This window comes from Mesoplodon mirus (assembly GCF_964341445.2).
Source record: "Mesoplodon mirus genome assembly, chromosome: 9".
NCBI lineage: Eukaryota > Metazoa > Chordata > Mammalia > Artiodactyla > Ziphiidae > Mesoplodon > Mesoplodon mirus.
The window spans coordinates 64,270,219-64,287,199 of NC_138985.1; the positions used below are offsets into that span (position 1 = coordinate 64,270,219).

Below are 16,981 nucleotides of genomic sequence, written 5' to 3' on the forward strand. Positions count from 1 at the left end.
GCATAGAAATGTAAGAGATTTCTGTGTGTTAATTTTGTATTCTGCCACTTTACTGAATTCATTGATGAGCTCTAGTAGTTTTCTGGTACCGTCTTTAGGATTTTCTACGTATAATATCATGTCATCTGCACACAGTGATGGTTTTACTTCTTCTTTTCCAATTTGGATCCCTTTTATTTTCCTTCTCTGATTGCTCTGGCTAGGACTTCCAAAACAATGTTGAATAAAAGTGGTGAGAGTGGACATCCTTGTGTTATTCCTGACCTTAGAGGAAATGCTTTCAGCTCTTCACCATTGAGTATGATGGTAGCTGTAGGTTTATTATATATGGCCTTTATTATGTTTAGGTAAGTTCTCTCTATGCCCACTTTCTAGAGAGTTTTTATCATAAATGGGTGTTGAATTTTGTCAAAAGCTTTTTCTACATCTATTGAGATGATCCGATGGTTTTTATTCTTTAATTTGTTAATGTGGTGTGTCACACTGATTGATTTGTGGATACTGAAAAATCCTTGTATCCCTAGGATAAATCCCACTTGATCATGGTGTATGATCCTTTTAATCTATTGTTGGATTCTATTTGCTAGTATTTTGTTGAGGATTTTTGCACCTATGTTCATCAGTGATATTGGCCTGTAATTTTCTTTTTTTGTGGTATCTTTGTCTGGTTTTGGTATTAGGGTGATGGTGGCCTCATAGAATGAGTTTAGGAGTATTCCTTCCTCTGCAATATTTTGGAATAGTTTTGGAAGGATAGGTGGTAACTCTTCTTCTCTAAATATTTGATAGAATTTGCCTATGAAGCCATCTGGTCCTGGACTTTTGTTTGTTGGGAGTTTTTTAATCACAGTTTCAATTTCAGTTCTTGTGATTGGTCTGTTCATATTTTCTATTTCTTCCTGGTTCAGTATTGGGAGATTGCACCCTTCTAAGAATTTGTCCATTTCTTCCAGGTTGTCCATTTTATTGGCATATAGTTGCTTGTAGTAGTCTCTTATGATCCTTTGTATTTCTGTGGTGTCTGTTGTAACTTCTTTTTTTTCATTTCTAATTTTATCAGTTTGAGCCCTCTCCCTTTTTTTTTTTTTTTTTGATGAGTCTGGCTAAAGGTTTATCAATTTTGTTTATCTTTTCAAAGAACCAGCTTTCATTTTCACTGATCTTTTCTATTGTTCTTGTCTCTATTTCACTTATTTCTGCTCTGATCTTTATGATTTCTTTCCTTCTACTACCTTTGGTTTTGTTTGTTCTTTTTTCTCTAGTTGCTTGAGGTATAAGGTTAGGTTGTTTATGTGTGATTTTTCTTGTTTCCTGAGGTAAGGTTGTATTGCTATTAAGTTTCCTCTCAGAGCTGGTTTTGTCGCATCCCATAGGTTTTTGGATCGTTGTGCTTTTGTTTTCATTTGTCTCCAGGTATTTTTTTATTTTTCTCTTTGATTTCTTCAGTGATCTAATAGCTGTTTAGTAGCATATTGTTTAGCCTCCACGTGTTTGTGTGTTTTACAGTTTTTTTCTTGTAGTTGATTTCTAATCTTACAGTATTTTGTTGGGAAAAGATGCTTGATCTGATTTCAATTTTCTTAAATTTACTGAGGCTTGCTTTGTGGCCCAGCATATGATCAATCCTGGAGAATGTTCCATGTGCACTTGAGAAGAAGGTGTATACTGCTGATTTTGGATGGAATGCTCTATAAATATCAATTAAGTCCATCTGGTCTAATGTGTCATTTAAGGCCTGTGTTTCCTTATTGATCTTCTGTCTGGATGATCTGTCCATTGATGAAAGTGGGGTGTTAAAGTCCCCCAGTGTTACTGTGTTACTGTCGATTTCTACCTTTATGGCTGTTAGCATTTGCCTTATATATTGAGGTGCTCCTATGTTGGGTGCATATATATTTACAATTGTTATATCTTCTTCATGGACTGATCCGTTGATCATTATGTAGCATCCTTCCTTGTCTCTTGTAACATTCTTTATTTTAAAGTCTATTTTGTGTGATATGAGTATTGCTACTCCAGCTTTCTATTGATTTCCATTTGTATGGATTACCTTTTTCCAACCCCTCGCTTTCAGTCTGTATGTGTCCCTAGATCTGAAGTGGGTCTCTTGTAGACAGCCTGTATATGGGTCTTGTTTTTGTATCCATTCCATCAGTCTATGTCTTTTGGTTGGAGCATTTAATTCATTTACATTTAAGGTAATTATCGATGTGTATGTTCCTATTTCCATTTTCTTAATTGTTTTGGATTTGTTTTTGTAGGTCTTTTTTCTTCCCTTTCTCTTTTGTTCTCTTGTGATTTGATGACTAACTTTAGTGTTGTGTTTGGATTCCTTTTTTGTGTGTGTGTATCCATTGTAGAATTTTGGTTTGTGGTTACCATGATGTATTGGTATAGCAGTCTATATATAAAAAAGATTCTTTTAAGCTGCTGGTCTTTTAATTTCAAATGCATTTCCAGTAGCCTGCATTTGTGCTCTCCTCTTCTCACAATTACTGGTTTTGATAACATATTTGTGTTCAGATGTTTTCCTACCTTTACTTGATGTTGCCTTTACTGGTGAGCTTTTCCATTTAATTTTATTGTTTCTAGTAGTGGCCTTTTCTGATTAGATAAGTTCCTTTAGCATTTGTTGCAAAGCTGGTTTGTTGGTGCTAAATTCTCTTAGCTTTTACTTGTCTGTAAAGCTTTTGATTTCTCCATCAAAACTGAATGAGAGCCTTGCTGTGTGGAGTATTCTTCGTTATAGCTTCTTTCCTTGCATCACTTTAATATATTGTGCCTTGCTCTTTTGGTCTGCAGAGTTCCTGCTGAGAAATCAACTGATAACCTTATGGGAGTTCCCTTGTATGTTACTTGTTGCCTTTCCCTTATTGCTTTTAATATTTTCTCTCTGTTTTTACTTTTTGTCAGTGTGATTACTATGTGTGTTGGCGTGTTCGTTGTTGGGTTTATATTGCCTGGGACCCTGCATTTCTTGGACTTGGATGACTAGTTTCTTTCCCATGTTATGGAAGTTTTCAGCTATTATTTCTTCAGACATCTTCTTAGGTCCTTTCTCTCTCTCTTCTCATTCTGGGACCCCTATAATGTGAATGTTGGTGCATTCATTGTTTTCCCAAAGGTCTCTTATATTGTCTTCCTTTCTTTTCATTCTTTTTTCTTTATTCTGTTCCATGGCAGTGATTTCCACCATTCTGTTTTCCAGCTCACTTATCTGTTCTTCTGCCTCAGTCACTCTGCTATTGATTTCTCCTAGTGTATTTTTCATTTCAGTTATTGTATTGTTCATCTCTGTTTGTTTTTTAGTTCTTCTAGGTCTTGTTAAACAGTTCTTGTATCTTCTCAATCTGTGCCTTCATTCTTTTCCCAAGATCTTGGATCATCTTCACTATCATTACTCTGAATTTTTTTTTTCTGGTGGATTGCCTATCTCTACTTAACTTAATTGTTCTTCTGAGGTTTTAGCTTATTCCTTCATCTGGGACGTATTCCCCTGCTGTCTAATTTTGTTGAACTTTTTGTGCTTGCAGTTTCCGTTCTGCAGCCTGCCGAATTGTAGTTCTTCTTCTGCTGTCTGCCTTCATCTAGTGGATAAGGCTTCTTCTCTCTCGTTGCCAGTCCCCCAGGCTGTGAAGACTGACATGGAGCTCAAGACTTTCAGTCCTGTGGGAGAACTTCTCTGGTATAATTATTTTCCAGTTCATGTGTTGCCCACCCAGTGGGTGGCCTACCATCTTTTTGTTGCTTTGTCTTTGGATGTAGGGTATCTTTTTTGGTGGGTTCCAGAGGTTTTTTTTGTTTTTGTTTTTATTTTTGTCAATGGTTGTTCAGCAATTAGTTGTGATTTTGGTGGTTTTGTAAGAAGGGGTGAGCCTTCTACTCTGCTGTCTTGCTGGCAAGTCAATCGAAATTTCAATTTCAGTCCAGTTTTCTGTACCATTTCCTGGAAATGTATTTAAAAATTTTTTTCCTGCTGTATTGAAAATACATTAGAAGTAGTCCAAATGACTTAGATAATTCCTTTAAATTTTTGCTTAAATATTTCCAAATGCACACAGAATAAGGTTTTGTTTTTCATTTTCTGAATATGCAAATTATGCAGTATGGTTCTGTCAAAAAAACTGTTATTCTATCTACAACGTATAAGAGCAGAAATAATTTTTAACATCTTATGAAAACTTAATTTACCTGTCATATTTTGATTGGGGATTTCAGTTTGTTGAATTAAATGGGAGTGAATATACCACAAATGTGATTACAAAAGGATTTTTAATACTGAAATAGACTCTAGTCCTAATTTATTAAAAACAGTTCATTTAAGTACTTATAGTTCTAAAACTGGGAAGAAATGCTTTTGTAAAACAGCTCTAGAAAGCTTTTGGAACAGAATATATGTGGGTAAATACCATTCATTTTATTAAATTTGTCTTCTTACTGATCTATATTGTAGAAAGTTAGAAATGTATTTATATGTAAGAAGTTCTGTAAAAGCTTGCCATTTTAGTAGACTAAGCATTGAAAGATACCACTTCTATCTTTGTTGCTTGTTATACAATTTGTGGAAAGTTAATAGCTTTAAGATTACTGCTTTGTAACCCATACCACATTTCACTGATTCCAAGTATTATACAGACATTTTATTTATAAATAACAATATATAATTTGAAAACTATTCTTCATTTTAGTAACAGAAATATATTACATTTTTGTGACTGACACTCTATTATTGAGGACTTGTGATGTACCAGACTGTGGGCTAGTTGCTGGGAATATAAGTTTGAACAAGACAGATAAGATTTCTGCACTCATCAGACCTAAGAGTTTAGAAAGAAAATCATACATTAAATAAATAACAAAATATTTAATTACAGGTTGATCAGAGTTATAAAGCATAGACTACTACAAAAGTATATATTAGGAGAATTTATACTAATTGGTGCTGCCAAGGACATAGAAATTGTGCTCCTGAAGGATGCATATGAATTAGGTACACCAAGGTGGTGGTAAGTTGCGGGGAGGACTTTGCATCAGGACAGGGGAAGGATTGGTGTGGCTAAAGCTACAAAGGGTGGTGCAGATTGTTTAACCTAGTAGTGTATTTTAAAGGCTCATTGACCATAAAATTTACATTTTAATTAATTCCTTGTAGGTGAGATATATATCACTGATAAGAAATCTGTATTATGTAGGAAGCTCTTGTATAGTCTGAGCAAGAAATGATGATGACTAGGACTCATGTTATTTGATTCCAGAAATATTTAGGAGGTAGAATCTACTGCTTCTTTGCTCCAAGTTAGTTTCTATTCCTACCACTTACATACTTTCAAATATTTTTGCTATTTTTTGGTCCGTTTTTCTTCCTCTTTTGCCATTCTCTTTTTTCTTGTGGGTTTTCCTTTTTTAACCTTTATTAATACTTTGCTGCTGTTTTAATAGAGATTCTAAAGGGAAGGACTATAAACTCAAGTAGTCAATCTACCATATTTAACTGAACCCTACCTCCCACTGATTTGAAATGTCACCTTTTGCATATATTAACTCCTATTTAGTTATTCAAGATTTCTCTGTTGCTGTCCCAGTACTGCACCAGTTTAATTTATAGTGTTTTTATACTTAATAGCACAGGCACCTCCTTTACAGTTATGCTTTTCTCCAGATGTATTGGTTGGTTTTACGTATTTTCTCTTTCAAGTAAATTTTAGAAAAACATTACCCCAAAATCCTGTTGGGATTTCTTTTTTTTTTTCTTTTTTAATTTATATTTATTTTTGCCTGCATTGGGTCTTCATTACTGTGCACGGGCTTTCTCTAGTTGCAGTGAGTGGGGCTACTCTTCATTGCAGTGCCCGGGCTTCTCATTGCAGTGGCTTCTCTTGTTGCAGAGCATGGGCTCTAGGCCTGCAGGCTTCAGTAGTTGTGGCTTGCGGGCTCTAGAGTGCAGGCTCAGTAGTTGTGGCGCACCAGCTTAGTTGCTCAGTGGCATGTGGGATCTTCCTGGACCAGAGATCAAACCCATGTCCCCTGCATTGGCAGGCAGATTCTGAACCACTGTGCCACCATGAAAGTCCCCACCCATTTTCTGATTGGGTGGTTTTTTGGTTTTTTTATATATTGAGTTGCATGAGCTGTATATTTTGGAGATTAATCCTTTGTCAGTTGCTTCATTTGCAAATATTTTCTCCCATTCTGAGGGTTGTCTTTTCGTCTTGTTTATGGTTTCCTTTGCTGTGCAAAAGCTTTTAAGTTTAATTAGGTCCCCCCCTTTTTTTTTCATTACTCTAGGAGGTGGGTCAAAAAAGATCTTGCTGTGATTTATGTCATAGAGTGTTCTGGCTATGGTTTCCGCTAAGAGTTTTATAGTGTCCGGTCTCACATTTAGGTCTTTAATCCACTTTGAGTTTATTTTTGTGTATGGTGTTAGGAAGTGTTCTAATTTCATTCTTTTACATGTAGCTGTCCAGTTTTCCCAGCACCACTTATTGAAGAGACTGTCTTTTCTCCATTGTATATCCTTGCCTCCTTTGTCATAGATTAGTTGACCATAGGTGAGTGGGTTTATCTCTGGGCTTTCTATCCTGTTCCATTGATCTATATTTCTGTTTTTGTGCCAGTATCATATTGTCTTGATTAATGTAGCTTTGTAGTATAGTCTGAAGTCAGCGAGTCTGATTCCTCTAGCTCCATTTTTTTCCCTCAAGATTGCTTTGGCTATTCAGGGTCTTTTGTGTCTCCATACAAATTTTAAGATTTTTTTGTTCTAGTTCTGTAAAAAATGCCATTACTAATTTGATAAGGATTGCATTGAATCTGTAGATTGCTTTGGGGAGTATAGTCATTTTCACAATATTGATTCTTTTAATCCAAGAATATGGTATATTTCTCCATTTGTTTGTGTCATCTTTGATTTCTTCCATTAGAATCTTATAGGTTTCTGCATGCAGGTCTTTTTCCTCCTTAGTTAGGTTTATTCCTAGGTATTTTATTCTTTTTGTTGCAATGGTAAATGGGATTGTTTCCTTAACTTCTCTTTCTGATCTTTCATTGTTAGTATATAGGAATGCAAGAGATTTCTGTGTATTAATTTTGTATCCTGTGACTTTACTAAATTCATTGATTAGCTCTAGTAGTTTTCTGGTGGCATCTTTAGAATTTTCTATGTATAGTATCGTGTCATGTGCAAACAGTGACAGTTTTACTTCTTCTTTTCCAATTTGGATTCCTTTGATTTCTTTTTCTTCTGATTGCCGTGACTAAGACTTCCAAAACTGTGTTGTATGATAGTGGTGAGAGTGGACATCCTTGTCTTGTTCCTGATTTTAGAGGAAATGCTTTCAGTTTTTCACTATTGAGAATAATGTTTGCTGTGGGTTTGTCATACATAAGGCCTAATGTCTTTTTAAAATAGTAGATTTTTGAAAGCTTTTTTAATTTCTTCTATTATGATCTGTTTTAATTTTTACTTTTTCCTAAATTTCAGTAATTGACATTTTCCTAGAAAATCTCTACTCGACTGGATTTTGCAATAACATTGTTCACTGTGTTTTCTTTTGAATCTTCTTCATGCCTGCAGTTATTTTCTCAGTGCATTCCTAAGGTTATTTGTGTCTTCTCTTTTCTTGATCAGACTAGCCAAGTATCAGTCTCTTTTTATTGGACCTTTGAAACAGCCAGCAGGGATTGATCAAATCTATGGGTTTTTTTTTCTTCTTGGATTAATTTCTGCCTTCTGTTTTAATTCTTTCTATTTTTGGATCTCCCATTACCTTGGAAATTTTGTTCTTTCATGATCCATAGCAGGTTTCTCATACTTTGCCCTTTTCTAGTGGGAAAATTCTTCGGTTTGATCCCTGATGTTCCCACCCACAACCCACCCTATGATTTAACCTTTTTCTTTCTTTTGTTCTTTCTTTTCTTTTGTTTTAATCCCCTGGTAGATAGTAAGTCTGTTTCTTTGGCAGTTAATATTTATTTGTTGAATTTGATGAGTTGCATTCACGCTTTTAGTATTCATGTGTAGTGATCCTTGATGTGTAGTGATCATATTTGTAATTGAAGGGTCTAGATTAAATATATTAAATTTTCTCCAGTTTAAATAGGAACCCCATTTGTATGTCATTGAATCTGGCTTCTGATTAAAGAGTCCATCCTCCCGTAATTAAGGAGGAGGAGTGGAACTTGGAGGAAACTTACCTTCTGAGTTTTGGGACTTTCCTTTCTTCCTGGAATCTCTGAGTAAATTGGGACACTTCCCTGCTTCTCTGGCTCCAGCTCAACTTTGCAAGGTTCCCACTACAGAGAGCTTCCTGTTTCATATATTAAGCATTCACATACAAGAGTTGCCTTTTGGTAATCCGTGTCTGAGTGGTTATTATAGACTTAGTTAATTTTTTAAAATTAATTTATTTTATTTATTTTTTGGCTACATTGGGTTTTCGCTGCTGCGCACGGGCTTTCTCTAGTTGCAGTGAGTGGGGCTACTCTTCACTGCAGTGCACGGGCTTCTCATTGCAGTGGCTTCTCTTGTTGTAGAGCATGGGCTCTAGGCACATGGACTTTAGTAGTTGTGGTTTGTGGGCTCAGTAGTTGTGGCTCGCAGGCTCTAGAGTGCAGGCTCAGTAGTTGTGGTACATGGGCTTTGTTGCTCCGTGGCATGTGGGATCTTCCTGGACCCAGGCTCGAACCCCTGTCCGCTGCATTGGCAGGCAGAATCTTAAATACTGTGCCCAGGCAAGTCCCAGATTTAGTTTATGTTTTAATATTTTATGACGTTAATTCTCTCTCACTGCTCTTTGTTGTAATTTTCTCATATTGTTTATTTTTTTCATATGCTTTTAGGATGATTTAGTTAAAAAGGACTGTTGTATTTTTTTTGATAGTTAATGTTATTAGATAACTAATTTATAAGCCAGTGAGTTGGCTTGTGAGGGGCAATTATTTCTTCACCCTGTCCCATAATATCCCAATAAACGTGGGAGATTGGGATTATGCCAGGTGTTCGAACGTTATTAATTTTATTCATGACGGAGTATGGAGTAAAGGTGTTAGGGCAGATCCTTGCATGCCTGGGAAGTTATGCTAATGTTTGACATCCTGGTGTAACCGGAGCACCAGGGTGGGTTGTTCCACACTCACCCACCCCCTCACCTAACCTCCTCACCAGTTCCTGTCTGCTTTTCCCACCTGTCAACTCTGGGACTCCCTAAACCCAAATAGTTTCCATTCAGAAGGGGAAGATATGGAAAATAGCAAGTCCCCTCACCCCAGCTCTCACCTTTGGAATTAAATAGCCTGGAACGGGGAATTAAATAGCCTGGAACAGGGCAAGTGAACTAAGTGAGGACTTTTTGACAGTAAACATTAAGAATAAGATCTGAATTCAACTCCAGAAAAGAGTGCTACCAGGGGAAAATCAAGTCTTAGCACATGTTCTGAAACTGCCTGTAAAAAAGGGCTAGGGAATGATCCTCTAGGTATGAGCTCTAAGAGCTCTAGACTCAAAGGGGCTTCAGCTGGCCCACTCTGGGCCTGCAGAACCAGATGACCTGTGGGCTGCCTGGCAAGCACACTGCAGTGTGTCTGTCTCTGTCTCCCATGAGGTCCTTCAGTTCCATCGCAGAGTACTCCCCAATGTGTTATACAGTTGAACCTTGAACAACAGCACCCACCCTCCACACAGTGGAAAATCCCCTTATGCTGTCTCCACAGTTCCGTGTTGGCAGATTCAACCAACAGCAGATGATGAGTACTGTAGTACATGCTTACTGACGATAGTCCACACATACGTGGACCTGAGTAGTTCATATCCATGCTGTTCAAGGATCCACTGTAGTTGTCCTTAAAGCTCTTTGGTTTGAGGAAGTGTTTGGCATGTTTACTCTTCTGACTGTAGAGGAGGTGTGTCACTTGATGGCTGTTGGGAGACTTCAGGAGACTGGGTTAGGTCTTTGGCTGATGACGGAGGTGTTGCTGAGAGCTCCCACTTTGAGCTTTGACCACAGGGCCAGCTCAGTCAGGGCCCCCTGTTAGCACAGGTACTCTCTCCGGCCACAGACCCATGTCCCATGGCAGGCTGTCTTAGCCATCCAGCAGGGTATCAGTGAAGGGCTTGCAGACACCCTTGAAAGGATTACTAGTGTTTTGGAAGATCTAGCAGATAGGAGCCAAAAATCTTGCCCATTAAGGAATAGGGATGCCAGCCTTCAGCTCGAAGTGGGTTTTCAGAGGCACAGATGGTGTCCGTAAGTTTCATCCTGTGCAGGTAGTTGTAGCAATTCTGACTTCCTTGGGTTTCCAGCTATAGCAGTCTTGGACCATCCTCCACAAGGAGTCAAGGTTTGTACTTGATATCCCAAAGTCTGGACAGTAGAATATCAGTCTCCTATTTGAAGATTTTGGGGGCACGTACCCCTCAGGGACATGAGGTCCCCTTCAAGATTTCATTGCGAAGCTCATGATTTACTTCTTCACAAAAATAAATGGCAGTAAAAATACCAGATTCCTGTCGACCTTCACCAGCACAACATTCACTCCAGACTGGCCTCCTTAACCTGTGTAGAGCTGCATCAGTTTACCCCACTGCCCTGCCTCCTCAGCCCAAGTTCCCTGGAGCTCCCCAGCCAGGCCATTTCCTTAGTGGAGGGAAGACCAAGCCAGAATTGGCCTGAAAACATGGTTATATAGGGGGTCTACTGTATTTTTATTAAAGCTCCATTAAATATACCAATTAGTTTGGGAATGTTTGGCAACTTTATAATCTAGATTCCCTTTTCAGGACATGGGGTATTGACAGACTTACTAGTTTATAATTAAATTTCATATACTAAAGAATCAGTAACAACTTACAGAGGTCTTCAAAATAACCAAGGGTATATTTCACAATCTCTGCCACTTTTCTTCCCACTTAATTAAGCACAGATATAAAAATTCAAATGCCGCAAGACCAATATAGAAGATACAATTTTTTTTAAAAAAAATCTTCAGTACAGGGCTTTCCTGGTGGCACAGTGGTTGAGAGTCTGCCTGCCGATGCAGGGGACACGGGTTCGTGCCCTGGTCCGGGAAGATCCCACATGCCACGGAGCGGCTGGGCCCGTGAGCCATGGCCACTGAGCCTGCGCGTCTGGAGCCTGTGCTCCGCAACGGGAGAGGCCACAACAGTGAGAGGCCCGTGTACCACCAAAAAAAAAAAAAAAAAAAAACTTCAGTACAACTGGAAATTTGAACACCAGCTATATATTTGATGATACTAAGTAATTACTGTTATTTTGTTAGGTGTGCTAACAGTATTGTTACATTTTAAAGAGTCCTGATCTTGTAGACATAAACACTGAAATATGACATCTGGGATTTGCCTCAAAGTTATGTAGGTTAGAAAGTATATGGGGGTATGAAACAAAATTGGCCATGAGTTGCTAATTGCTAGAGCTGATCATTGTTGGGTGTGTTATTGTCTTCATTTGTGTATGTTTGGAATTTTCCGCAATAAAAATAAAAATAAAGACATACATAGAATCTCAAAGGAAAGAAAAAAGTACTCATGAAAAGTAGAGTTAACTACGTTTATAGCCACAGGGTAAGAATACTTCTACAGATTGTTGATTCTGTTGTTCCCTGCCCAGAGTACACTTTGGACTTCAAGCAAAATTATGAAGTATACTTTGCTTATATTCTTTATTTCCTAGTGTCTTCTTTCTTCATCTTACCTCAATATCAGTTTTCCTTCTGCTTGCTGTAAATGCACATTTTTCTCCTGTTTACCTCTTTACTTCCAAAATTGTCACTCATTTGTACATACTGAGAAGGAGACCTAAAAATGAACCTGTTCCAATTAAAGTGCGACAGAAAAATACTTGGGAGAGAGTTCAGGGTTAGAAGTCAGGGAATAGTTCTGATATTTGAGCATTTGGAAAAACTGATAGAATTGGGAGAAGTTTGTTGGAACATTTGGGAAAAAACTTGTAGGAGTCCTATATGAAAAACACTAACTGTTGATTTTATTTTAAAAATTGCCAGTCTGGGGGCTTCCCTGGCCGTCCATTGGTTAAGACTCTGCACTTCCAGTGCAGGGGGTGCAGGTTCAATCCCTGGTCAGGGAGCTAAGATCCCATATGCTGCATGGGGTAGCCAAAACAAATAAATAAATGAAAATAAATAAAAATTGCCAGTGTGGAGATAGGGGGAAGTAAAAGCATCACAGTAGTACTATTCTAACAAAAATAAATAATGTATAAAATGGGTAAATCAAAAAGCAATATTAGCACATTACCCAGAAATACAGCTGTGATTAAAAGAAACAACAAATTCAAAGTAGTTGCTTCTGTAGAATAGGATAAGTTGGGAAGGAGGCTGACAGCATGGAACAGAGAACTGCTGTATTTCATTATAAGCCACTTGGTAATACAATCTGACTTTTGACAACGTTTTATTTTAATAAAAAATGAAAATATTAAAAACAAACTGAACTATTAGTAGACTTATTCTAAAGAAGCATCAAGGGAAAATAAAATTAATAAAACTAATCTGAATAAAATTAATGCTATGATATTGAATGAAGTAGGGGTCTAGCTGTACCTTCTTCATATGCATATCCAGTTGTACCAAATTCATTTTTTGAAAAGACTGTTCTTTCTTCCTTTGAATTGTCTTGCCACCCTTGTTGAAAATCTAATGACCGTAAAGTGGATTTATTTATGGACTCTCAGTTATATGTCTTTTTTTTTTTTTTTTTTTTTTTTTTGCAGTACGGGGGCCCCTCACAGTTGTGGCCTCTCCCGTTGCGGAGCACAGGCTCCGGATGCGCAGGCCCAGCGGCCACGGCTCACGGGCCCAGCCGCTCCGCGGCACATGGGATCCTTCCGGACCGGGGCACCAACCCGCGTCCCCTGCATCGGCAGGCAGACTCCCAACCACTGCGCCACCAGGGAAGCCCAGTTATATGTCTTTATGCTAGTACCACACAGTCTTGATTACTGTTGCTTTTTAGTCAGTTTTGAAGTAAGTGTGAGTCTTCCAGCTTTGTTCTTTTTGAAGATTGTTTGGCTATACTGGGTTCATTGCATTTCCCATATGAATTTTTGTATCAGCTTATATAACAGTTTCTACCAGAAAGGGCGAGGGGAGCTGAGATTTTAATAGGGATTGCATTAAACCTGTAGATCAATTTGAGAAATATTGCCATCTTAACAATAGTAAGTCTTCTATAGAATCCATGAATATGGGTATCTATTTATTTAAGTCTTCTTTAATTCTTTCAATGATGTTTTATAGTTTCACTGTAAAAATCTTACAGTTCTTTTGTTACATTTATTTCTAATGATTTTTATTGTTTTAATGCTATTATAAAAGGAATGGTTTTCTTAATTTCATTTTCAGATTGTTCATTGCTAGTGTATAGAAATACAATTGATTTTTGTATTTTGATCTTCTATCTTGCAACCCTACTGAACTCATTTATTTAGTTCTAATAAATCTTTTGTATATATTCCTTAGGATTTTCTATATATGAGATCATGTCATCTGCAAAAAGAGATAGTTTTAGTTATTCATTTTTCATCTGGATGCCTTTTATTTCTTTTTGTTGCCTAACTGCCATGGCTAGACCCTCCAGTACAGTGTTGAGTAGAAATGGCAAGAGTAGACATCCTTGCCTTGTTCCTGATCTATGGGAAAGCATCCAGTCTTTCACCATTAAGTATGATGTTAGCTATGGGTTTTTCATAGATGCCCTTGAGGAAATGGAAATTTCCTTGTATTCCTAGTTGAATGTTTTTTGTTTTTGTTTTTTATCATGAAAGGGTATTGGATTTTGTCAAATGCTTTCTCTGTGCCTATTGAGATACCATGTGGTTTTGTTTTATTACTACAGTGTATTACATTGATTGATTATCATATGTTGATAAACCACCCTTGCACTCCTGGGATAAATTGTACTTGGTCATTGTGTACAGTCCTTTTTCATTCGTTGCTGGATTCAGTTTTCTAGTGTTTTATTAAAGATTTTTGCCTCTGTACTTGTAAAATATTGGCTGTAGTCTTCTTGTGATTTCTTTGTCTGGATTTAGTATCAGGATCTCACAGAATAGTTGGGAAACGTTCCTTCCTCTTCTACTTTTTTTTGGAAAACTTTGTGAAGTAATGGTTTTAGTTCTTGAATTCACTGGTGAAGTCATTTGGTTCTGGGCTTGTTGGAAGTTTCTTGATTAATCTTTTTTTTATTGCTTTTTTATTGCTCTATTACAATTTTATCTTTCTTCTTGAGTAATGTTTTTAAATTTGAAAAACAAAAAACAAGTATAAGGTTCTAAGTATGCATTATATAGTCTGGTAAACCCCAAATTGCATGTAAAAACCTATCCCGCGGCTAATTCATGGGAAGTCCACTTGAAATTTCTACTGTTGAACAATTCAGTTCTTTAAACGTGACTTTTCAAAAGAGTGTTAATTGATAATGTCTTTTCACTTGAATTATTTTATAGTTGTATTCCGTAATAGCTTGGAATTTAAGGTTTGCTTTTTTTTTTTACTATTGCTTTTATCTCAGCAGCAATGCAGCAAGTGTTGGATAACCTTACGGAGCTGCCCTCATCTACAGGAGCAGAAGAAATAGACCTAATTTTCCTCAAGGGGATAATGGAGAATCCTATTGTAAAATCACTTGCTAAGGTATATTGGTTTATTCATAAGATAACTAAATTATTTTTTTTTATTCTTTTTACAGAGGTCTTTTCAGATTACTGTTTTAGAACCTGGTTAATATACCTTAGGCTTTGTTAGCAAATAGTAACAGTTAACAGTTAATGAGATCTTACTGTACACAGAAGTTAGACCACTTTTGCCTTTTCTATGCTGACTTTAAAGTTTTAGGGAAATAATAACTGAACAGTCATATTATAATGGAGGTCTGTGGAAAAGATTCTGGTCCTGTCTCCGTTTTCAGCAACAAGGTACTGACTTTCTTCTTTTACATTGGACCATGTACCTGTTTTTTCATTTCAGTTCTTGACTTCCTATATATAGTACTTTTTGAAATCTTGTTTTTTCTTGGTAACCCTGACATTTTGAGTCTGTTTCCATAATCAACTCTCTAGTAATCTTTTTAACTCATCCATAAATATATTTTTACAACCATTTTTGGCCCAGTTTCATTTCAGTTATACTATTTCCCTGTAATAATTTTTGTAAATGTCACTAAAGCTTAGTGTATTAACTGTTTCACAACCGTGCTCTTCCATTCTTCAGATGATTCTTGCTTTCAAGAACCTGTGCCATATACCCTCTCTGACTTTTTCTTTTCTTCCCTTTTATTTTTCTTACAAGATACTGAATATAGTTCCCTTTGCTATACAGTAGGACCTTATCGTTTATGTCTCTGACCTTTTCTTCATGTAACTATCTTGTCATTCCTAAAATGTTGATTTCACCCTCTCCTGTGATCATTTTTTAGCCATAGTCTCTTACTTGTCTTCTTCTAAGAGTTCTGAAAAATCATACTTTTTACAAAGTGTTCTATTAGTAGGAGTGAGTTAATGATGCAGATTCTTCATTTTATTCATCAGTGTAATCATTCTAAGGTCATATGACATAAAAGCTTTGGTTTCTAAGTAGAAACTTATCCACTTGCATATCACCTAACTAGAATTTTTATTTTAGTCATTTTTGATTGTAGTCTTTCAAAAATTTATTAGATATTCCTTTAATAATAATATATAAGATATGATTTTCCTTCAGATACAAGCTTCTTGTCACAAATATCAGTCACTATACTGTGTTGAGATAAAGTAATAGTTTCAGGGTCTGTTGAAATAAGTAAGGGCTGTTTAAGCCTGTTAATTAAATTGCTCGCCCTGAGCTCTTATTGCTACTTTAAAAGTAGTGTTTACTTCTCCCTTGATATCATACTTACTGTTGGTTGTCAGTTTTTTATTGCCAGTGTATCTATTACACCCCATCCCCATGTTTATTTAATTTACAACTTTTAGATGTAGATTTCAAAACTAGATAATATTATGTAAGGCATCTTACAATGTGCTTATTGTTTATAAGGGTTTTTAAAATATACTGTTTCATCTTTGCAACAACTTTATGAATTGAAAACTAAGTTTTAAAAATAGAAAAATTATTTGCCTAGGGTCACTTAGCTAGTAAATGACAAAAATATTTAGGCCAGATCTTGTTTCTTCAAATTCTGTGCCGTTTCTACCACAGCACAAGCTGTGTTTGTGTGTCTCTGTGTGTGTGTATTCCTAAGAATTTATGTGCGTAAAAAATTATTGGCTTTTGTGTCACTGATATTGGCCTTTCAGAAGATTATCTTGTTCACTGTTCTTAACAAGTGAAATGGCTGGATGACTTTTGCGCAGCTGAAGTGCTACTGTAATCTTTTGAAGATAAAATTGAAATTAGGAAGAGAATCACCCAGTAGTATCCAACATTCAAGCAGCTTCTCACAAAATAAAAGCAATGGTAGTTGGGTATTCCTTACATTGAAGGCACAGAAATCCCAGGAGGAAGGGAGGACCTTCTTCCAGGAAAGAGAAAATAAGTCACAGCAGGCCAACACTCCCAGCACAAGTAGGGAGAAAAATGGATAAATTGCTGAGGAAACAGCGAGCCAAACATTGCTAGACCTGTGGAAAGGCAGGAGCATGTGACTAATAATCATGAGGAAAACAACAGAAGCAGTCCCATAGATGACCCTTTTATTAAAGTTTATAAACAAAGATTTTTAAAGAACATATTTTTTTAAGTGATACCTTGTTTTTGGAGGCTTGAAAAAATATTTATTTATTTATTTGTTTGTTTGGCTGCACTGGGTCTTAGTTGCTGCGTGTGGGATCTTTAGTTGAGACATGCGAACTCTTAGTTGCGGCTTGTGGAATCTAGTTCCCTGACCAGGGATCAAACACCGGCCCCCTGCATTGGGAGCTTGGGATCTTAGCCACTGGACCACCAGGGAAGTCCCTAAATAGCATTTTTTTTT

At 36.8% G+C, this 16,981-nt stretch overlaps 1 protein-coding gene across 12 annotated transcripts in view; it reads left to right on the top strand.

The window, feature by feature from the left end:
- The window catches only part of PALS2 (protein associated with LIN7 2, MAGUK p55 family member), a 108,219-nt gene that overhangs the window by 43,031 nt on the left and 48,207 nt on the right, over window positions 1-16,981 (top strand). For 6 of the 12 annotated variants that reach the window (XM_082632337.1, XM_082632329.1, XM_082632338.1 and 3 more), the window contains exon 2: window positions 14,546-14,664. The exons of 2 other annotated variants lie outside the window; for them this stretch is intronic. In XM_082632337.1, the coding sequence (XP_082488463.1) occupies window positions 14,548-14,664 (117 nt within the window). In that variant the 5' untranslated portion in view covers window positions 14,546-14,547. Of the gene's footprint in view, window positions 1-12,704; window positions 12,997-14,542; window positions 14,665-16,981 lie in introns of those variants that run through there. 4 more of the 12 variants (XM_082632330.1, XM_082632339.1, XM_082632340.1 and 1 more) reach the window with 2 other exon arrangements.